At 46.2% G+C, this 23,467-nt stretch overlaps 1 protein-coding gene and 1 long non-coding RNA gene across 3 annotated transcripts in view; one reads left to right on the top strand and one right to left on the bottom strand.

The window, feature by feature from the left end:
• Positions 1-3,774: 3,774 nt before the first annotated feature.
• Positions 3,775-4,428, bottom strand: LOC143638123 (uncharacterized). Its single transcript, XR_013154549.1, has 2 exons — positions 4,343-4,428; positions 3,775-4,200 (listed from the first exon to the last, which is right to left on the bottom strand). It is a non-coding gene; the product is annotated as an uncharacterized LOC143638123 (long non-coding RNA).
• Positions 4,429-4,626: 198 nt separating this feature from the next.
• Positions 4,627-23,467, top strand: part of Upf1 (UPF1 RNA helicase and ATPase) — a 35,468-nt gene continuing 16,627 nt past the window's right edge. For both annotated transcript variants that reach the window (XM_077109286.1, XM_077109285.1), the window contains exons 1-5: positions 4,627-5,117; positions 17,504-17,643; positions 19,406-19,495; positions 21,638-21,805; positions 22,202-22,382. In XM_077109286.1, the coding sequence (XP_076965401.1) occupies positions 4,887-5,117; positions 17,504-17,643; positions 19,406-19,495; positions 21,638-21,805; positions 22,202-22,382 (810 nt within the window). In that variant the 5' untranslated portion in view covers positions 4,627-4,886. The remainder of the gene's footprint in view (positions 5,118-17,503; positions 17,644-19,405; positions 19,496-21,637; positions 21,806-22,201; positions 22,383-23,467) is intronic.

Here is a 23,467-nt window from a genome sequence, read left to right as displayed (position 1 = left end):
TCGCACGTGCTGGGTAGCGCTCTACCGCTGAGCCACAGCCACAGCCACAGCACCCCCCAACCCTTTTTTATATTTTATTTAGAGACAAGTTCCCGCTGAGTTGCTTAGAGCCTCTCTAAGTTACTGAGGCTGGCTTCGAACTCACGATCCTCCTGCCTCAGCCTCCCAAGCCATTGGGATTACAGGTGTGCACCACAGTGCCTGGCTCTTCTTTTTCAGTACAGGGGATTGAACCCAGGGGTGCTCTGCCACTAAGCTACATCCCCAGCCCTTTTTATATATCTGAGTCAGGGTCTTGCTAAGTTGCTGAGGTTGGCCTGGAACTTGCAGTCCTTCTGCCTCAGCCACCTGAATTTTTGGGAATACAGAAGTGCACCACCACATTTGGCCCTTGTCAGGTGTTTTTGTTTTGTTTTATTTCTTCTTTAATCATTTTTAGCAGTTTATATGTTTCCAGAAATCTGTCAGTTTCATGTAATCATCCACTTTCCTGCGTCCATTGCTCACACCATTTCCTTATAATCGCTCGTATTTCTGTAGAGTCAGTACCGTTGTCCTCTCTTTCATTTCTGCTTTTAATTTGAAACTTCTTTTTCTTGTCAATCTAACAAAAGGTTGGTCAATTTTCTTGACTTTTTCTAAGAAACAACTTTTAGTTTTGTTGACTTTTCTGTGTTGTTTTTCTCCTCCTCATTTCATTTCTCTCTGCTCTAATCTTTCTTATTTCTATATCTCTTCTTGCTCTGGGTTTTATTTCTTCTTCCACTTTGTTAATGAAGCTTAAATTGTTTGTGTAAGATGTTCTGTGTATGTTGTTGTTGTTGTCTTGTTTTTTAGTATTCGGAATTAAACTCGGAGGTGCTTCCCCCCTGAGCTATGTCCCCAGCCCTTTTTATTTTTTTATTCTGAGACAAGGTCTTGCTAAGTTGCCCATGCTGGCCTCAAACTTGTGGTTCTAGGATTACAGGCATGCACCAATGAATTCAGCTTTTCTGTTTTAATGTAGACATTTATAACTATAGATTTCCCTCTAAACTCTTCTTTTGCTGCATACCATAAATTTTGGAATGGTTTGCTGTTGTTTTCAAAGCACTTTCTAATTTCCTTTGCAATTTTTTTTTTCTTAAATCCTTTGGACATTTAGGAGCATATTGATGTGGATTTTCTTTTTTTTTTTTAATATATTTTTTAGTTGAACACATACCTTTATTTATTTATTTTTATGTGGTGCTAAAGATCAAACCCAGGGCCTTGCATGTGCTAGGCGAGCGCTCTACTACTGAGCCACAACCCCAGTCCAATATATGGATTTTCTAAACCTGTTTCTGTTATTGATTTCTAATTTCATGCCTTTGTGTTCAAATTTTATGATTTCAAGCTTTTAAAATTTACTGAAGCTGGGTGTGGCGACACATAATCTCAGCAACTTAGAAGGCTTAGACAGAAGGATCACAAGTTTGAGGCCAGTCTGAGCAGCTTGGAAAGACCCTTTCTCAGAATAAAAATTAAAAAGGATGTGTGGGGGAGTGTGGCTCAGTGGTACAGCATCCCTGGGTTCAATCCCCAGTACAGAGGGGGTGGGAAGGAGAAGAAAAAGAAAAAGAAAGTGAAGTGCTAAAGTTTCTTACAATTATTGTTTATGCCTCCTTTCAATTATTACTTTCTTTTTTAAATATTTATTTTTTAGGTGTAGATGGACACAACACAATGTCTTTATATGTGGTGCTGAGGATCGAACCTGGGTCTCATCCGTGCTAGGCGAGCGTTCTACTGCTGAGCCACAATCCCAGTCTCAATTATTACTTTCTGCTTCATATATCCTGGGGCTCTGTTAGGTGCAGGTATGTTTATAATAATATTTTCCTGATAGATTGAAATTCATGTCATTTTATAGTTTTTAAATCTATTTTGTCTGGTATCAGTATTTGCATAGAATATTTCTTTTTTTCTTTCTTTTTTTTTTTGGTGCTGGGGGATTGAACCCAGGGCCTTGTGCATGAGGAGAGCACTCTACAAACTGAGCTATATCCGCAGCCCTACCCATCTACTTTTAACCTACTTTTTGAAGCTAAAGTGAGAGTCTTTTAGATAGCATACAGGTGGATTATTGTTTTAAAACTCATTCTAATGATCTCTGCATATTAAGTGGCAAGTTTAATCTATTTTCATTTAATATAATTACTGATGAGGATTTATTTATGTTGTTCTTCTTTTTCTAGGCATCTAGTCTTTTTTGTTCAATTCTTCCATTACTTCCTTCTTTTGTTTTAAATATGTGTACATATATATATATATATATATATATATATATATTCTAGTGTGCCTTCATAATATCATTTTGTAAATGAGAATATACATAGAAAAAAAATGGATATCCTTAGAAGTCGAGTTCTGGGTCAAAGTGGGAGAAATGTGTGCAATTAGAACCCTAAAAGCTAACACCAGAATGATCTTTAATTCTCCTACTACTTTTTTTCCTAAGAGGGCTTTGCATTTCATTGATACCATCTGCTGGTTTGACAGGAGTTCTGCTTAAACTGTGTTTTTCTGAGGAAGGGGATCTGAGTTCATATTCCATATTCCCACATTTTAGGTAAGGCACAGTTGAAACCCCTCAAAATGTGAAGGAAGGGCTTGGTTTGGAACTCATTGGTAGAGGACTTTCCTAGCACATATGAGGCACTGGGTTCAATCCTTAGCACCACATAAAAATAAATAAATATAGGTATTGTGTCCATTTACAACCAATAAAATGTTTTTTAAAATGTGAAGGAAAATGAAGCCTCTTTTCCTGTCATGATGAATAGGAAAACTTGAAAAATGAGGAACTGTGGTAAGATTGGGAACTCAGTTGTGTATGCCAGGAGTCCCGTGGGCTGGCTCCAAGTATTCAGAGAGTTCCAGAATCTTGGGAAAGAAAGGGAAGTACGTATGTTCTCCAAAGTCAGTTTATCAAAGAGGAATCTGAATTCTGGAGTTGCAAGATAAAGACCCATAAACCAGTAGCTGACCCTGGATTTAAATTATCTCTGAACCTTTAACTGAGCACCTATTTATTTTTATATTTTTTGTTGTTGTAGATGGACACAATACCTTCATTGTATTAATTAATTTATTTATGTGGTGCTGAAGATTGAATTAAATTAATTCAGTGCCTCACACATGCCTGGCAAGTGCTCTACCACTGAGCCACAACCTCAGCCCGAGTGCCTATTTTGTGTAGCATTATTTTCCCTATTGAAAAGACCTGTATGAAGAAGGTAAAACCCTGGCCTCAATGAATCTTTTAAAATAAATAATAAAATAAGTAATAATTAAGGAGTGAATACTGGCTCATTTGTTCCTTATCCACCATATGGTCATTATTTCCCAATCTCAACCAAGAAAACTCTAGGTTCAAAGAGGTGAAGTCTTGTGTACAGGGATTTCATCCCAGGCATGTGTGCCTAATCACTTTACTACTATATACTGCTTCTGAACAATCATTAGAGCAACAATAATAAAAAAGTAATAAGTCTCAGGGTCATCAGGCATAGGGCCAACCACCATCTTGGCGTTCCAGGTCCAGTACTAAGACTGTCCCACTCCCCACTCATCTATTCAACAAACGCACAGAGCATCTACTATGTGCCATGTAATCTCCTTTTTTTCAGGTGCAGAAACTGGGGCTGCAGTTGTGGCTCAGTGGTAGCACACTTACCTAGCATGTGTGAGGCACTGAGTTGGATTCTCAGCACTGCATATAAATAAATAAAATAAAGGTCCATCAACAACTTCAAAATATATATATATTATATTATATATATTATATGTACACATAATATATACATACATATACACATACACACACACACACACACACACACACACACACACATATATATGTAAATTTTTTAAAAAGAAGCTTCTCCCAGACTATCATGCTAAGCCAATCCCCCCCAAAAACAAAGGCCGAATCTTCTCTCTGATCTGCGGACGCCGACCCACAGTACGCGGGGAGCGGAGAGTAGAAGTTCACTGGATCCGACGAAGCGGGGCGAAGGGAAAGTGGGGACAGGAGCCGGAAGGACAGCAGAAGGAAGGGAGGTAACCGTCCGGTGCTCCTAAGTGAACACACGACCAGCGTCCCTCCACACGGTGTACAACCACGAGGAGAAGGGGAAGTTACACCCCGGTACGATGAAGTGTCAACACACTCTACTGTCATGTATATGTTAAAGAACAGATTTTTAAAATTTTAAAAGAAGCTTCTTCGAGGGATGGGGCGCACTGCCTCCCCCAACCTCCCCAGCTGGGTGTTCCAAGGCCACCTATGGAGGAGGGCACTCAGCGATCAACTAACCCGATCCTGTGCTTGCTCCGAACACCACCACATCAGCACCGCCGGCCGCCGGAGCGTCACTAAGCACCGGTTGGGGCGGGGCCATGTCCTCGAGCAGCCCGGCCGCGGCGGTTGGGAGCTCCTCCCTTTTGCGCGTGCGCGTTGCGCGTCCCGTCGTCCCGCTGGGCTCCCGCGTCGGGGCGCGGTTGGCGGCGTCCGAGAGGAGCGCGCGCGCTTGCGCTGGCGTCGGGCTCGCGCACGCGCACCTGCGCCGGCGTCGAGCTCGCGCACGCGCACGGCAGTGGCGGCGGCGGCGGCGGTTCCTGCCGGGGGTCAGAGCGGCGGGCAGCTTTGAGGGGAGCGGCGGCTCTGAGGGAGTCGGCGGCGGCAGTGGCTTGGCCCTCGTGGCTTTCTGCCCAGCTTGCTTCCAGGCGGACGATTCGGTCCGAACCGGGCGCGCGGGGGCGGCGGCGGCGGCAACCCGAAGCCTGCGGCCTAGGCCTCAGCGCGGCTGCGGGCTCAAGTACTCCGCGCAGCCGGCCTGAGGGCCCTACCCAGCGGCACCATGAGCGTGGAGGCGTACGGGCCCAGCTCGCAGACGCTCACCTTCCTGGACACCGAGGAGGCTGAGCTGCTCGGCGCCGACACACAGGGCTCCGAGTTCGAGTTCACCGACTTCACCCTCCCTAGCCAGACCCAGACGCCCCCCGGTGGCCCTGGCGGCCCCGGAGGAGGCGGCGCGGGAGGCCCGGGGGGCGCGGGCGCGGGCGCTGCGGCCGGACAGCTAGACGCGCAGGTGAGCGGCACATGGCGGCGCCGGAAGCCCGGGTCGGGCGTCGGCGTCCCGGACCTGCCTCAGCTCCCCCACTCCGGCCGGGCCTGACCTGACCGGTCCCAGGTCCCCAACTCTGGCCGGGCCCGGCCTGATCTGCCTGGTGTCCCTCATACCCGCCAAGCCTGGAGTAATGTTCCGGTCCCCTACTTCGGCTGCATCCCAGCTGACTTGCCCCGTTTCTCCACTGCAGCCAGACCAGGGCTGACCAGCCGTGGGTCCCTCACTCGCCTCTTCCGCGATCTGCCTCAGTCCCCCGATACGACTAAGTCTGGTTCTTGCTCGGGCTAGATCCTAGGTGACCTGCCCTTAGTCCCCTTCCGGGTGTGTCTAGGATGACCTGTCTTAGGTCTGCCCCTGGCATAACCCAAATTCCTCATGCTGGGACCGTGGCCTGCTCGAGCCAGATCTGGGGGGTTCTGCGCTGGTCTCCTTCTGGTAGGCCCAACCGCCCTGTCCCAGTGTCTGTGGTCGCAGTGGTCTGGCTAGACCGCCCCCTGGCCCCCACCACATTCCCCGCTCCGCCATTCAGGCGCGCTAAGTTGCGCGAGTTTGAATTTCCCGGGGTTCAGGGACCCTGGAAGCAGAGGGTCTAGGCTCCCCGAACAGAGACAGAATGTGTGACTCGCGCGCAAGAACCACACATTCGCTGACTCTTGAGATTATTCAAGAGGTCGGTTACGTTTTGTTTTTCCTCCTTGCACTGCTTGTTGCTGAAACTGACCTGTTACATAACTCCACAGCCCTGCCTTGGAAAAGTTGTGTTTGAGTTTTGTTTCTCCAATAGCAGTGATAGTGGGTTTTATATAAAGGAGTGTGCCACGTCGGAAACTAATTATTAATGATTTGCATGTTTAGCGAAGACCGTTTAGGTGTTTTAAATTGGGGTTGAGATTGTGAGAATATCAAGTGTGCGCTTCCTGGGTCTTAGTACCTGCTTGGAATGCGGGGTGAGGGTGGGTAGGGTGGGGTGGTTGGTGTCTTGGGCTGGGGTCCTGGAGAATATGGTTACCATCTTCTGGATCTCAGATTGCCTTCACCCACTGCTTGTTTTTGTGCCTGGCACCTCCCTCAGGTTTATTTTCCTGAGTCCTCCACTAGGGAGGAGCTACAGGGCTCAGCTTGTCACAGGTGTCCCTGGGCACATCCTTGTGCTCCAGGGCTGGGGGAACCACCCCATCCTCAGCCAGAGTAAGCTCAGACACTGTTATTGGGGGTGGGGGGAATCTGTGCTGATGACTGAATCACCCCTGTGGGTAGACCACCCACTTGGGCATTCTTTTAGTCCCCTGATAGGAGGCAAAAACACTTGACTCATTTTAACCCCAGATTCCTTAAAATAGAAAGCCTGCTGGCTTGGGGCTTCAGAAGAACAGGTGTGCATGTATAGGGTTTTTTTGTTTTGTTTTCTTTGTTAGTTTTGTTTACATTTGGTGAAGGGAGGTAGGGAGAGGGGAGAGTTTGCATGGACAAGTGAGCTGAGCTGGGTAAAGCCTCACCTCCTTTTAGTTTCCCTGCTTTGTGGATCTCTGCTTCTCCAGTTATAAAAACTGGAGGTGACAGTTATATTTTTATTCCTTTTACTTATAAGGGCAATCTGGATCCATGTGTAAATTGTCCAGACAGTTGTGTCTGTAAATTGAGTCCATGTGTCAAGAAGGCTTGGGGTAAAGATCTCTTGGTCTGGCAGCAAACAGTGGTGGGGCAGCTGAGAAGTGCAGAAAGGGGTGAAAGATAATCATCTTATAACTGTAGCTAGTATAAGACAACAAACCTGCAACAGCTTTGAGTTCTGCTGCTTCTGTTGGCAGTCAGTCATGGGATGTGTCCTCTTCGATTTGAAATGATCCATTCACTTTCCTGCACCGGAACACTGAACTATATAAAATCAGACCATTAAAATGCATCATCAGAAGTAAACATTGCTGTTGAGCTCATTGGAGTTCTGAAGACATCAAAGGGTGGGTCTTTCCTTACTTTTAATTAAACTTGATGACCCACCCACCTGTAGTCTAACTTTGGATTCATATTTGATGAAGGGGAATACTTGAAATCTGTTTGTATCACTAGAGGACCTGAATTTTGGGGCAGGAAAGTCTGAATATAATTGGAAAGTAAGAGAAAGTTGACTGTCCCCTGTGCCAGCTTGGTGGCATCAGCTGCTTAAAACATTTGGGAAGATTTTCTTATTTGTCCTCGTGAAGTGACTGTGTAACCAGCCATTCACCAGGGGCCACCAGGAAGACTTGAGCTTCTATTCTGCCTTTTGATTTTTTTCCTACTGGATGAGTGGCTGTCAACTGTCAAGGGCAGAAATATTTGTGGCATAGCTATATTGGAACAGAATTCACATACCGTACAATTCACCTGTTGTACATTAACATTTCAGTGAATTTTAGCATGTTCAGAGTTGTGCATCCATCACCCAAATCAATTTTAGAATGTTTTATCACCCCAGAAAGAAATTTGTTTCTCATCCCTTAGTTGCACAATCTTTCCTCCCCTAATCCCAGGCAACCATTTATCTTTAACTTTCTGTCCCTGTAGATTTGCCTTTTTCTGGAAATTTCACAGTATTGGGGTCATAAAGTGTGTGGTGTTTTAGATCTGATTTCACGTTTTTTCTTCTTGCCTGTTGTTGAGAATGGAACCCTGGCCTCCAGCATACTAAGGCAAGTGCCCTACTACTGAGTTACAGCCCCTGCCTTGTATCTGGCTTCATTCACATTATTTCATAAATCAATGCTTCATTTATTTATTTTAGGTTATGACTGAATAATATTCCATTGTATGGATAGACCACATTTTGTCTATCCATTTGTCTTTTGATGACCATTGAGGCTGTCTCTATCTTTGGCTCTTATGGATGGTTCTGCTATGATTCTCCAGGATTGCTACAAGTTTCTGTGTGGATGCATTTTTGGTGAGATCACTGATCCTATGGTACCTCTGCATCTAACCCTTTGAGGAGTCACACTGCTTGCCAGTGTGCTGCCACTCTTTTTTTTTTTTTTTTTTTGAAATTTTTAATATTTATTTTTTAGTTTTCAGTGGACACAACATCTTTATTTTATTTAATTAATTTTTTTTTTTTTTTAAGAGAGAGTGAGGAGAGAGAGAGAGAGAATTTTATTTCTTAGTTTTTGGCAGACCCAACATCTTTGTTTGTATGTGGTGCTGAGGATCGAACCCGGGCCGCACACATGCCAGACGGGCGCGCTACCACTTGAGCCACATCCCCAGCCCTTTATTTTATTTTTATGTGGTGCTGAGGATCGAATCCAGTGCCCCATGCATGCCAGGCGAGCACTCTACTGCTTGAGCCACATCCCTAGCCCCAATGTGCTGCCACTCTTGATGGCTGCTCTGCTTGTACCAGTTTTGCACAGTGGGTTATGGGAATATGCATCCCATTCAGGGTGGAGAGTGGCAGCAGGGGTGACTCCTGTTGAATTGGGAGCTTGTTCAACACTCATTTTGAAGGTTATCAAGAATCCTGAGATCCAGGGATGAAGAGTGCTCACACATTCTGCCAAATGTCCAGAAGATAAAGGAACAGTTTTCCTTTGAGTATTTGACCCCTTCCTGGGCCCTTCCCCCACTTCTGAAAGCACACTGAAAGGTAATTTCAGAAGTTGTTTGCATGATAGCTAGGGTAACAAACTTTTTGGTCTTGCACTTCAGGTATTTCCTCTCAACTGTTGGTGATATCAGGTTTCCTCCAAACAATGGAATTATGGTGAAAATGTAAGAGATGGAAACATCACTCAATAATAAAGAGGAACGAACTACTGCTGCACATAGCAACATGTTGCATCTCAGAATAATTCCTCTGAGTGGAAGAAGCATTCAGACGAGCGATTTCACTCACAAAATTCTAGAAAGTACCATCTAATCTATAGTAATAGAGAGCAGATCAATGATAGGGAGGATGGAAAAGAGGGTAGGGTAGGAACAGGGAATGATAAAGGGCACTAGGAGACTTGAGGGTGATGGCCGTGTTTATTATGTTGATTGTAGTGACAGTTGTGTGTTTATATATGTTGATGTGTGTCAGTTTCTAAAATTATATACTTTCAATATATGCCATTTATCGCATGTTAGTTTTACCTCAGAGGGACTGTTAAAAGAAAAATCCCATAGAGATAGCTGTCTGTGCCCATTCCAGTGTTCCAGTGACCGCCCCCACCCCAGGCTGAAAGTGCTGAGACTCTCTTACACTTTTTTATGAGTGGAACAGTTCTCGCTCACCTTCCTGTGACCCAGCAGAGAAATGAGGTGTCTGTCCACAAGGGTGGTTGAAATTTCACAGCAGCTTTGTTCATGGAGGAGTCCTAAGTGGAGAAAGCCCCAAATGGCCATCAACAGGTGAAGGGATAAAGTATGTACATTCAGTCGGGGACAAGCCTGCCTGTTGGCTTGGCTGGCTTTTCTTTAGCTCAGATCTCCTGAAAATAGTAAGATTTGTGGGAAGGTATATTCCTTTCAGATAGGAACTTAGTGTTTTGGAGCAGATGCTCCAGGTAACCCTGAAGCTGCTACTTGAGACCTGGGGACCTTGTTCCCTCATCTTCAGATTAGGCCTGCACCAAGTGCTCCCTCTTTACTCACAGCTTCAACCATCAGCCCACATTCAAAATTTTACTTGTAAGTGCAGGAGCTGCTAATATATATATAAAAAATACACCATCTTTTCTCCATTGCATGAGGGACACCATCTAGCAAAAGCTCCCAGCTGGCCTGTTGTCCAGTGAAACTGGCTTCCCTTTTCTCCTGCTAAGCTCTTCACTATGCAGTTTCTCTATAGTTCTAGTATTGAGCACATAAAATAGGGTTTTCTTTTCCTCTTTACATGGCAGAATACTTAGGTTAAAAGTTGCTGCCTCATGTTCAAAACTGTGGTGCTGACTTCCTTTTGATGGATGGCTGTGTGGATTTGTCCCAAGGTCAGTGAATAGACCCTCTCTGCCTGCTGATCTTGTAGCTGATGGTCGTTTCCCATAGTTCCTGGTTTCTTAAGGGTTGTGAGTTGTAAAGTACACAGGTAACTTTGTCCCTTTGGGCTTTACAAACTCTCAGGTATAGCTGTGATTTCAGTGGGCCATGAGAGCATGGGAGACAAGGTGCTGCTTACCTGGAAAGGCTTGGCAGGTGCTTCCTCAGCACTTTTCACCCTTACTTGACTTGCTGTGTTCATTTCCAGATATTTAGGACTTTTCCAAGAGGGTGAGCCAACAGTACATTTAGGGCGAATGTATGGAACAGCTCCTTTTTTCTTCTAATTAATTTCTTTACCCACATTTAGAATGATTAGGGGAGAAGTTAACACTTCACCTTTATTCACAAAAACCGAAGTTTCTTCTCAGTCCAGCCACTACAAGCAAAAAAATAAAAAATATATTTTTCTCTTTGAAGTCTGACCACTTGCCATGAAATCTTGTTTTAAGGTGTACAAGTCAACGCTTTTTAAGTAAATTTATGGAGTTGTGCAACCATCACGTCATTGCTTAACATTTGATTTCTCTTCACTCCTCCTTTCCTTCCCTCCTCTCTGTTTTGTCCTGCCTGTCTGTATAGCCACTCTTCCACAGCTCCAGTGTCTGTGCATGGTTTCATGGTCTGACTGTCTTGACAGATCTGTGCTCATTGGTCAGTAGTCACACGGGAGATATGCCCACCTGGGGGGTGGGTACCTGCCTCTCAGCCATTGCGCGTCTGTTCATGTTTACTTTCATATCCTCCATCCAGCTGCCAGGCCAGTCTCTCCCTTTTGACCCTGGACTCCAGCACCCTGCAGGTTACCTTTTCCTGGACTGCTATTCTTGGAGGACTAAGGGCAGTGACACCAGCTGATATAGAATAAGGTCTTGGCCAACTGCTATTTCTTTGTTAGAAAACTGCATGTGAAGGCTGGGGATATAGCTCAGTTGGTAGAGTGCTTGCCTCATGTGTACAAGGCCCTGGGTTCAATCCCCAGCACTGGGGGGAAAAAAAACAAAAACAAAAACCAAGAAAACTGCCTATGCTTCCCTGCTCAGGTGCAATCCTCAGGAGTGAGCTTTGAAACTGAGAGGGCCCTAGAACAGGGAAGTGGTTTGCTCTCAGGGCAGGTCTTCGTGTGTGGTAGTCCTACCTAGATTGGTGTGGGGCTAGCAGGGCTGCAAGGCTGGTGTGCTGGGCTGAGGGGTTCAGGTGGTATCCTGAGCCTCAAACTGCTGAGGGAGCCACATATGTAATTGAGAGGAAGAGCCCTTAGACTTTGGGGGCCTGGGAAAGCACTGTGGCAAAGAGGTCACTGGATAGCCTCACAAACATATGGAGGAGTTGGAAGGGGAGCTGAGGCAGAAGAGGCTGGTCAATCAGGACTGTGTGCACAAGTTACAAGTACACATGAGTGTGTGTGTGTGGGGTGGGGGGTTGCCAGGGTACCAAGTGTCCCTTCTAGGTGCATGTGCTCAGCATTGGGGTTTTTTCCATGAGGGGCTACAGACTAGAGCAGACCTGAGCTGTTCATTGCTTCCTCTAGGTCTGCATGCCTCCTGCCCCTGTGTTGAGACAGGTCTCCCCTTTGGCAGGAAGATTCTTCCCTGAGAGGCCTTGAGAAAAGGGAGGGCTCCCCAGGTCAGTGAGTAGTAAGTTGTAGGGGCCATATTCAGATCAGAGGTTCAAGCCAGGGGAAGTTTGTGGTTGTTACCTTGGTGGGGTGCTCTCATTTTATTGGGATGGTCTAGCCTGGCAGAAAAGGGACATGATGTCTGGCTGTGCTCTGTGGAACCCAGAGCCAAGAGGCCAATCTGGCCAAGGAACCAGGGTGATGACTCTGGGCCAGTTCCCAGTGCTGTCTGCAGCTTTGCTCTCATATGTTCACAGCCTTGAACTTTTTTTTGCAGACGGGGGCGGTGGTGGTAGTTACTGGGGATTGAACCCAAGGGTGATTACCATTGAGCTGTATCTGCAGCCCTTTTTATTTGTTTATTTATTATTATTATTATTTTTTATTTTGAGACAGGTTTCTCTTAAGTTGCTTAGGGCTTTGCTAAATTGCTGAGGCTGGCTTTGAACTTGCAATCTTCCTACCTCAGCCTCCTGAGTCCCTGGGATTACAGAAATATACCATTGCTCCTGGTAACCTTGAACTCTTCTTGGGCAGAAAGCTTTACTCTGAGAGCAAAATTTGACTTCCTTTCATATGTAGGGAGCTACTGGGTCCTAGGATCCCAGGTTGAAAACAGTTCCTTATGTCTTTGTGTATGCGTTGGTCAAATAGCAACTTGGGAACTGAATGTCTGAGCTGGGCTTCTGAGGATCCCTTTGTTGCCAGGCCAGCACATCAACATTCAGGTGATTTGGGTTGCCTGTTGGGCTGTGGGTAGCCCTTGCCCCAACCAGAGGAGGCAACTCTCTCAAGCATCAGCAGCTTATAGAGCATAGTAGATGGGCCACAGCAGCCCAGGAAGGTAGCTCTGGTCCTGGGTAGAGGCCAGGGCATTGAGTTATAGCTATATTGAACCTTCTGGCAATTGTTATCTCCTTTTGAGCACTGGATCTGCAGAGCCTGCTGCCTTATCCTCTATATAGAAACATTGAATTCAAATTTTCTAACATAGGAGAGAGAATGCAAATCCAGCCTATCTACCTTTTTCCATCTTACAGTTGGGAAGATTTTCCTCTCCCTTTTTTAAAAAAATGTTTTTTAAATTGTCGATGGATCTTTATTTTATTTATTTATATGTGGTGCTGAGAATCGAACCCAGTGCTACACACATGCTAGGCAGGCGCTCAACACTGAGCTGCAACCCCAGCCCAATCCTCTCCCCCCCCCCCCAAGTGTTATTGTACACTTACTTCTAAGATCAAGCCATATGAATTGTGATACTCAACCCTTTTTGGTGGGGGGTAAATGAGAATTGAATTCAAGAGCACCTGACCACTGAGCCACATCCCCGGCCCTATTATTTTTATTCTCTGTAGAGACAGAGAATCACTGAGTTGCTTAGTGCCTTGCCTTTGCTAAGGGTGGCTTTGAATTTGCAATCCTCCTGCCTCAGCCTCCTGAGCCACTGGGATTTCCAGCTCCACCGCACCCAGCTGATACTCAACTCTTTTGATCTATAATGTACAAGACGCATTTCTGGAAGTAGCGTACGGCATCTTTATAGCTACATTGCTGTTGTCAGACAAACAGCATTAGTGGTGTGTTTGTCAGTATCATTTGATGTGGGGCTTCCCTTTCTCCACTATCTACTTTTTCCCTTGGTTTCTGTGGAGGTTGGGTCTGGAGATGATCTCTGTCCCTAGGTTCCACTCTCCAGAGCAGCCCCTCTACCTTCTTTTCATGTTAGTGAACTCGGGTCCAATCTGAGTGATTTTGTGAGGTGTCCACTTCTCTATTGGGTCCCCTCATCACACCCTAGCTCCTCCACATGGGTGAGGTGGGATTCATCTCAGAGTGGCTAGGGATTCGTCCTAGTGCTAGGCAGGCAGGGTTAAACTCAAGGTGATCTGGGGGATCTTAGTCTCTATTGGCCTGGTGGAGGGTCCTTTGACTCTAGGGTAGACTCCAGAACCCTGTGTAGAGCAAGGGTCCTTGGACCTTTTAGATGCCCAGTGCTAAGAGAGAGGAGGGAGGGGCTTTTTTTTTTTTTGTCAAGAGGGAACATGGAAAGCGGGACCCAGGGGCCATCGCTCTGTTGGGCAGGACTATGTAAAGTCACCCTCTTTGTAGGTCAAAAATGGCCAAATCCCAGTGTATTTATATGGTTCAAACTGGTTGATTTGTCTCCTTTATAGTCTCCTTTAACTAGGTCTTGGATTTTAAAAATGATAAAAAGACATGATTAGAACATTGGGGTTGTCTATGTATATATGCAACTATGTATAGCAAGACCACAATGTCAGAACCACACCAAGTTCCTAAGCAAGGTATGCGTATGTAGATGTAGAAAGCCCTGGTTCTTGTGAAGATAAATCTAAGAATGGGTAGTAAGAAGGAGGGTTCATGCATGTGGAACATGATATAGCGTGCATTCAGACAACCAGGATGTGGCTGTTTTTCTGTAGGCTTGGAATTTTTCAGGGAGGAAAAAAAAAACTGGGGAAAGTTCGGGGATTCTCTGCAGCCAGCCACAATGAGGAGGTTGGTGACTTCCGATATATTCTCATTTAAACCCTGAGTTAGAAGAATAGATGATGAATCACTTTAATCTCAGCCTTTATGTTTTGAAGAAGACACATTCATTTAGCTAACACTGATGGGGCTCTGCTCAGGCTCAAGTCTCTTGTGTGTGCTCCTGCAGAGGGGAGGGAAATGTTTGATGCTGGAGGAACTGGCAGGGCAAGGGTTCCCAGGTGCTGTTTTCTGTATCACTCCACAGGAAAATACAGATCCAAAGGTTACTAAAGATTTTCATATATAAAAATTTTTGAAACCTCGGGCTAAAGGTGTAACTCAGAGGGAGGGCATTTGCCTAGCATGTGTGAGGTCCTGGGTTCCATCCCCAGTACTGTAAACAACAAATCACTTACAGAACCTGGTCAGGGATTTTAGGAGCTCTTCTAGACTAAAGGTTAGTGGACTTTTTTTCCCCCTCCTTTCCTCCCTCCCTCTCTTTCTTTTTTCTCTCTCTCTCCTCTTTTTTTTTTTTTTTGTACTGAGGATGGAACCTAGGACCTCACACGCGCTACCCAAGTTCTCTACTACTGAGCTATATCCCCAACCCTTTTATTTTATTTGGAAACAGGGTCTCCCTAGGTTGCCCAGGCTAACATCAAATTTGCAATCATCCTGCCTTAACTTCCAAGGAGCTGGGATTACAGGTGTGTGCCATTGAATGTAGCTTGTGAACATTTTTTTAAAGGACTAAATAGTAAATAGTTTAGGCTTTGGAGACAAGAAGCAAAATTGGTATCTCAACCATTTGAAAATATAAATACTACACTGAAGTTTTGTGGCCAGGCAGCCACAGGCTGGTGCCCATTCTAGACTATGCTTTCAACCTTCTCCCTGTGGCATATTTCATAATGCCTCCTTCCCTGCCCTGAGGCAAGGCATCGCTCCAGCACTGGCCAGCCATTCTTCAGAAAGCAGGCCTATGGGTGCCCAGGCACACACTGATAGACCCTTCTGACCCTGCTAAGTGGCAGGAACATCATTACGTGGAGAAGGTATGACCAGCTATCAAAATTTTGAACAAAATACAACAGTGAAAAAAGCAAACAATGCAATTTAAAAAATGAGTGAAGGAACTGAGCATGATGGCGCATGCCTGTGATCCCAGCAGTGAGAGACCGAGGCAGGAGGATGGCAAGTTCAAGGCCAGCCTGGGCAATTTGGCAAAGGCCCTGTCCAAAAAAAAAAAAAAACCCGGGATATAGCTCAATGGTAGAGCACACCTGAGTTCAACCCCCAGGACTACCAAAAAATGGGACGAGTCGGGCAGGGGAGTTGGGGAAGGACTTAAATCAGCATTTCTCTCTGAAATAGATAAAAATGGCCAGCAAGCACATGAACAGATCCTGAGCATCACTAACTATGAGGGAAGTGCAAGTCAGAACAATGAGATACCATCTCACACCCATTTGGTTGCTTATAAGAAAAAACAGTTATTGGTGAGGATGTGAAGAAATTGGAAACCTTGTGCACTGTTGGTGAGAATGTAGATTGGTACAGATGTTGTAGAAAATAGTATAATAGTTCCTCTAAAAATTAAACCTGGAATTACTGTGTGATCCAGCCATTCACTCTAAGAGTGTGTTCAAAAGAATAATTCAAAATATGTGGAATGGAATTGCTGGATTATACAAAATATTTTTCTAAACATAGCAAAATATGCAATTTATCCAGTGATTGCCAAAAAGAATATTAAAATGATGGCAGATAGTGAGACGGTTTTTCAGTTTATGCACAGCACTTTACAGACAAGTAAAAATATCCACCAGATGCACCTTGGCAACATTCAGAATGTCCCTAGGGGATTTCTTGCTGTCCCCCCAACCCAACCCCCCGCCCGCCCCATGAGAACCCCTGTTCTTATTTCTTATAAGTAAATGACTGGTGAGTAGTAGTGGACAGGCTACGTATCTATTTGGGTCCTGCATGGCCTATACCACCACAGAATTGGGTTTGGGTTCTGCTTATCTCTCTTTTTAAAAAAAATTTTTATTTTTTAGCTTTAGGTGGACACAATATCTTTATTTTACATTTATGTGGTGCTGAGGATCCAACCTAGTGCCTCATGTCTGCTAGGCGAGCACTCTACCACTGAGCCACAACCCCTGCCCCTGGGTTTGGGTTCTGATAGATGTCACACATTCCTGAGTTGGTAACACTGGGGGAAGGGGTGTGGCTGAGGGATGGGATTTGGGGAGGTGCTGAATGAGGCTCCTCCTTCACTTAGTTGTCTTGTTCCCCTGATGGAGGCTTCCAGGGATGTGAGGTGTCTGCTCCCATCTTAGAGATCAGAAACCTGACACCTTCCCTGGAGGTTCCAGTCAGCCTTCCCTAACCCTGAATTTTGTACCATCACTGTGTTCCATTTTCACCGTGAGACTCCTGCTGTCTGACCCAGCCACCTGTGGGGTTAAGTGGCTCGAGGGGTTGATGGCAGAGATTGTTGACCTGTGGTTTGTGGTGGTAGTTCGTTCCTAGGAGTGGCATTAGGAGCTCTTGCTTCTTTCTGCCAACTGAGTCAGTGTATTCTCTAATGTTGTGACCTCAGTGCCCATGTCCTGTGCAGTTCAAGGATTAGTTATTTAAAATCAACCTCTTTGTTTTTTGCTGCTATAATGATTAAAATTAAAGTTATGTCGTGGATGAAAAGGATTCCATTAACATTCCCTTCATGCTTCACAGTCAAGGCTTCCTTGTGGGAAAGGGGAGGGGCCAGTGGTGTAGTTGAAGTTGTTCTGTATCTCCTGGAATGACAGCCAGCATTTCTCTTGCTCAAAGAGCCTTTGCTGTGACTCCAGACCTTCTGGTCTCACATAGTGCACCTGTTCCCAGGGTGGGCCAAAATGAGTTTGTAAAAGTTATCTTGCTTCTGTGACTTTCAATCATGGGAACCAAGTGTCAGCATCCTGGTTTGGGGTCATGGACATGGCTCTGTGGCCATCAGACTGCTTGTGCAGTGAAGTGAGTTAGGTGGATGCACCAGAGCCATTTTTTATTGGGTAGGTTTGATAAGGAAGAATAACATGTGAAAAACCCGTTCAGTACAAACTGTCTCAGCAAAGAGCAAACCGGGGCCTCCCTGGAGAGTCACTGTGACTGCTTATTTTGGGAGAGGCCATGGGCCTGGGCCAAGTCCTGGCATCTGTGGCCTCCCTTAGGTGACACTGCCATTCTGCTGTAGGTTGGACCTGAGGGCATCCTGCAGAATGGGGCTGTGGACGACAGTGTGGCTAAGACCAGCCAGCTCTTGGCAGAGTTGAACTTCGAAGAAGATGAAGAAGATACCTATTACACAAAGGACCTTCCCATCCATGCCTGCAGGTGGGCACTTGGGGCTGGGACACTCACCTCCCAGGCATGGGAGCCCTTGTGCTGTGATTGTGGCCTGCAGCACTGTTAATGTTGTCATTAGGAGTAAGGAAGTTGCTCATAAGTCCCTATTACTGGGCAGGAGGGTGGACCGGCACCCTCTGACACCCTGAATTCACCCAGCTGTTGAGGGTTACCCTTCCTTTAGTCTTAGCCCTGTATGCCTTCTAGGACCTGAGATCCCTCTGGTCCCTGCCCACTTGCTTATCAGGAGGATCTTGTCACAGTGGGTGAGCTTTGGGACTGAAGGGTAGGCAGAGTAGTAAGACTCTGTTACAAAGTGATTTTACTGCAGGAGTTTTTAAAAGATCTGCCTCCCCGAAGCTCATGATTCCAGGAAAATTGGAAGCAATAGACCTGTATGTTGACCAAATTTGGAATTCTCATCTCTGGCAGGGCCATCCTTTATATTTGGATTTATCTTGCTTTTTGTTTCTTACACATAAACATGAAGGAATTGAGACCCTAAGAGAGAAGATAATTTGGTGCAGGGCACCTGGCCAGTCAGTTCACGTGGGCCTGCCTGGGCCTGGGCCAAGTTCATCCTGCCTGGCCCTGGGGCACACTGCCCATCAGCGATCTGTGCCCACTGCTGCAGCCTTTTTGGCTGCATGCAGGTCAGCTTTCTTGGGCAGAGGGTGTATCTTGTTCCCACATAGTGGCTGACACTTTACTTTGGCTCTATATAATTTATAAACTTTTTATGAACACAGTTGTGTTACTGCTGTGTGTAGTGATGCTGGAAAATCGTCTTGCAAGTTGCAGGGGGAGTAAGCTGCATGGTCCTTTGTCCTTTCTGCTCTCTCCATGGTGTGAGATGAGCGATGGGTGTTTTTCCCCCTCCCATTATAGTAGTGGGGGAGGTGAGGATAAGGGGAGGCTTCCTAGCCTTAAGTGCATTTTAGTTTGAAATTGACTTTTAACTCTGTATATTAGCAGAACTCTGTGGAGAGCTGGGGTTTTTTTTGTTTCATTTTGTTTTGCTTTTCTTTATTTTGTGGTTGTTGTTTTTGGTATTGAGGATCTGTGGGTTGAAACCACTTAATCATTGAGCCACATCTCCAGCTCCTTATTTTTTTGAGACAGGGTCTTGCTAAGTATTGAGGTGGGCCTTGAACTTGCAATCCTCCTTCCTCAGCCTCCCACATCACTAGGATTCCAGGCGGTCACCATATCCAGCAAGAGCTAGTGTTTTGGATGTGTTGATTTTTCAGAAAACCTAGACCAGGAGTGGGGTAGAGAGCTGGGTCCTTTTAAGTGCTGCTTGAGTGAGCTTCCATCTGCTGCCAGGCTCAGAAAGGCTCTCCACCTCAGGGTCTGTGCCTAGTTCCCTGGGAGCACACTGCCCTCTGCCGGAGCCTGCAGCTCACTGCCCACAGCACTAGTTGGGATTCCTGAAACTTTAGGACAAAAGGGAGGATCTAGAATGGCCTGGGGTCTGCCACTTTCTCCTCACCTGGAAGTGGCTCTACAGCTGGTCTGGGTGCCCCCCACCCCAAATTCCAGAGTGGCCAAGCTCACCTGGCTCTTCCCTGTGATCTCAGGTTTGTGAAGCCTGCATTTAACCTGAGTGACTTTCCTGCTGGGCTGGATTTGAGTGTGTGCTTAATGAAAAACTTAAAAATGTTGTAAGAGGAAGGAATTTTACATCCTGCCAAATTAAAACCAGAGAGCACCCTTCCAGCTTTAACTGTTGATGTTTGGACTCTTTTAGTTACTGCGGAATACACGATCCTGCTTGCGTGGTTTACTGTAATACCAGCAAGAAGTGGTTCTGTAACGGCCGTGGAAATACTTCTGGCAGGTAGATAATCAAACCGTGCATGTGTCTTTAATCAGTGGTGTGCTCAGATTTGTGTGTAAATTATGGAAATGTTGAAGCGAAGCGCAATATAAAATCATGCTAACAAACCTGGTTTTTTTCCTCCTCTGTGACTGGTTTAACTTGAAACAGATGGTATTGTGTGAATGCCTTAATGTATTTACCCTTGATTTATTCTCTGTGGTTCTTTTTATTATGCAAGTAGGGTTGGCTTAATTCTCATTCCCAGTTTTTATTTCTCTGTTTCTGCAAGATGAGCCGTTGGCACGCCTGTTGGTCTTCCTTACTGGGAGGCTGTTCCCAGGGCGGTCACGGGCAACCAGAGGAGCTGGTTCCTGAGAAGGCTCACTCTGGCCCTGGCTCATCTGAGCAGTCCTGAGGCTAATTCGGGCCAGATCCTGAATCATCGGATTAAATTAAGTTCACTTGACCGTCAGCGCTGGGCTTCCCTTCCTGCTGTTGATCAGCAGCAGCTGTGACTGGGTCCCTTGTTTTGTGTTTGGGATAAGATGAGCATCCTCCTGGCGCTGAGTTTCAGGAGAGTCTAAATCTTGCCCATGTTCTGGGTCTTCATGCTGGTGAAGATAGTCCAGGGCTCACTCCACTGCTGCCAAGAAATGGAGCAAAGTCTGGTGAAGCAGTGCTCCCAGTGCCAGCTAGGCAGTGGGATCTTTTTCTGAGAATCACATTTTGGAGACAGTGACCAAAGCTTGTAGGCAAGCTTATTTTCACAGAGACCTGACACTTCCCATATCAGCAACAGGGATGTGGCAGAAAGATCAGATCTCATGTTATCTCTGAGTTAGTGACTCACAGTGTGGTGTTCTGAGCATGGCAAGGAATGGTCTTCAGATTATCTAAGACATTCATGTCCCTTTTTCAGAGTATTGTGAATTATTCAAGTGTTACTCTGTTGGCATGAGTTCCTCTCATGCAGGAAAAGCAATTAAATAAAACTTTTCTTAGCTGGCAACCCCTGCTTCCAGCCAGCACAGCCAAGAACAGGGAAGCAAGCATAGTGCCTCCAAGAAAAAAAGAAGCCAACCACCATTGTGCGTACTATGTGAGTCCTGGCCAGAAATGATGGGGTAGCCATTTATCTTCAGAGAGCTTTGAATGCCATAGGATGAAGAAGGCCCAGAAAAGGTTACAGGACATCACTGTTTCTGGTTAATTGTCTAGTGGTGGCTGCTCCAGGGAAGATTTGGGGGCTTCTGGGATGCCAGAGTGACTGGAGTTGGTTAGATAACCTGAAGAGTGTGGTGGCAGCTAGAGAGGGTAAGAAGGTTGGCATTTGAGTTAAAGCTTCTGGTGGAATGGAGAAAGTAGGGGAGAGTTCTGGAGAGAGGAAGCGTAGCAAGGAAGACCTGGAGCCTGGCTGCGTGCTCAGCCCTTATGACCTGCCAGCAGTAGTCAGGAGGAAGGCTCAGAGCAGTGGAAATGCTGGGAGAACCTGAAGCAGAACAGTATACAGGCGCACTGGGGGGCCTCCTGCAACTAGATGAGGCCGTTGTGTGTCTGTATGTGGTGACTTAGCAGGGGCCGAGTGAAGTGCAGGCCACTGTTTAGGTGAGCTAGGAGGGCTATCCTGAGCCCCACTCAGGTTTTGGGTGTTTTTTTTGTTTTGTTTAAACTATCTGGTTTCTAATATGTTCAGTTATCATATTTCCTGATCTGCAACAAATTTAGGGGCCATTGCTCCAGGAAGTAGGAACAGGGGCTCTGAGAAGTGACTTTCAGCAGAAGACAGAAGTGAGGCTAGAGCAGTGGGGTCTCCTAGAGGCCCATCCACTGTCCTAACAGTAGCCTCTGCCCCAGTGATAGGCCTGATGCTGATGCGTTGGGTTTAAGAAAGCAGGAATTGGGGAGGAAAAAATGCAGGAACTATGTGAAATGTGTTAAGGAAGTTTTCTTTAAAAGAGGTTGAAGTTGGGGATGATTTTTGTGCTCAGTGGGAGCCAGATCAGGGGAGGGCTGCTCCCAGGGGATATCAGATGGATGAGGTGTGACCGCCTCTGCTAATGGACCATGAACGGTACCGGAACTTTTAACAGGGGCCTGAAAATTGGAAGTGGTGAAAAGCTAAAGTTTGGGTGTTAACTATTTATCATTTCCTGGTTTCAGCCACATTGTAAATCACCTCGTGAGGGCAAAATGCAAAGAGGTGACTCTGCACAAGGACGGGCCCCTGGGGGAGACGGTTCTGGAGTGTTACAACTGTGGCTGTCGCAATGTCTTCCTTCTCGGCTTCATTCCCGCCAAGGCCGACTCAGTTGTCGTGCTGCTGTGCAGGTGAGGGGCCACTGTGGTTGGCCCTCCGCCATAGCCAGGGCTCTGACCCAATGATACTGTGCTTTAAAAATGTTTTTTGCTGACTGGCAGGGTATGAGAACTTTGGGGGGCTGGGGCTGGTTAGAAAATTGGGAATGTTGAGTAACTCTTTGGGGGTGTGTTCTGGTTAAATCATAAAAACAATTCTGTGAAAAAACAAAGTCTGTTCTGAGTTTTAAGAGTTTAGAGCTCAAGTGTGCAGGGAGATGCAATTTATTACTAACAATTTAAAGGTAATGTGATCACATAGTAAACAGCAGGGAAATCCCTTTTTGGGTGTCAGGTCATCCCTGGAGTGGGTGGGGTTGGTCCTAAAGGTAGGCTCTTCTACACCTCCCCCCTTCGGGGATTTTGCAGGCAACCGTGTGCAAGCCAGAGCAGCCTCAAGGACATCAACTGGGACAGCTCGCAGTGGCAGCCCCTGATCCAGGACCGATGCTTCCTTTCCTGGCTGGTCAAGATCCCCTCTGAGCAGGAACAGCTTCGGGCCCGGCAGATCACGGCCCAGCAGATCAACAAGCTAGAGGAGCTCTGGAAGGTGAGTGTCTCAATGTAAAGCTAACCCTCTGACCTGCAGTGCCAGCTTCTGGCTGCACAGGGGTAGATGGAGTGTCTTCAGAAACAGCTGACCAAATGAGACCACCTGAGATTCTGGAAGGAGTGGAAGCATGATCTGCAGTGGCGTGGGGGCACCTGCAAGCCAGAGGGGTTCCTATAGCACCTGTACATTCCTGGTGGGCAACTCACAATGTTCAGGGCCATCTAGCATCAGCAGCTTTCCCTGACCCAGGAGACCTAGCTCTGGGAAGGGAAGTTCTGACTGTTGAAATCTGGGTGTTTTTTTTGTTTTTGTTTGTTTGTTTTGTTTTTGTTTTGGTAGTGGGGGAGTACCAGGGATTGAACTCAGAGACACTCAACCACTGAACCACATCCCCAGCCATATTTTGTATTTATTTAGAGACAGGGTCTCATTGAGCTCAGCACCTAACCTCTGCTGAGGCTGGCTTTGAACTCGTGATCCTCCTGCCTCAGCCTCCCAAGCTGCTGGGATTACAGGCATGCGCCACTACTCCTGGCTGGAAACTGTATTCTTGCTGGGTGTGGTTGGGGCCAGTGAGTCCCTGTGTATGGCTGGCTTGATGTGAAACAGAGTGCAGCACAGGCCACCATTTAGGCAAGGTTTTGGTGGGGGATAGGAGGGAAAAGTTTGGGGACCAGCCTTGGCATACTTACTTGGAGGGCCCAGACTGAGCAATAGGGAAGACTCTGGATGCCATTTAAAACCAGGGGAGCAGCTGTCTGTTCTATAAGAAGGTCAGTACAGGTAGATGTGAAGGGGAGAAGCCAGATAATGGGGTTCTTGCTCTGACTGCAGACTCATGGTAAAATACCCCCATATACCCTCCTGTTTCTCCAAGGAAACCCTTCTCTTGCTCTGGCTGTTTAGGACTTTGTGATAAAGTTAGTTCTGAGTTAGAAATTTTAATTCAGCACCCATTCAACCAGAAATCTTAAATAGGATCTTTTTATTGAGGTACCCAGGGCCTCTCACAGGCTAGGCAAGTGCTTTACCTCCAAGCTATATCCTGGCCCTTTTTAGTTTTTGAAAGGTCGTGCTGAATT

The sequence above is a fragment of the Callospermophilus lateralis genome, chromosome 1 (assembly GCF_048772815.1).
Source record: "Callospermophilus lateralis isolate mCalLat2 chromosome 1, mCalLat2.hap1, whole genome shotgun sequence".
Lineage (NCBI taxonomy): Eukaryota > Metazoa > Chordata > Mammalia > Rodentia > Sciuridae > Callospermophilus > Callospermophilus lateralis.
The sequence above is the reverse complement of the archived record's forward strand: the minus strand, read 5'-3'. Positions and strand labels throughout refer to the sequence as shown.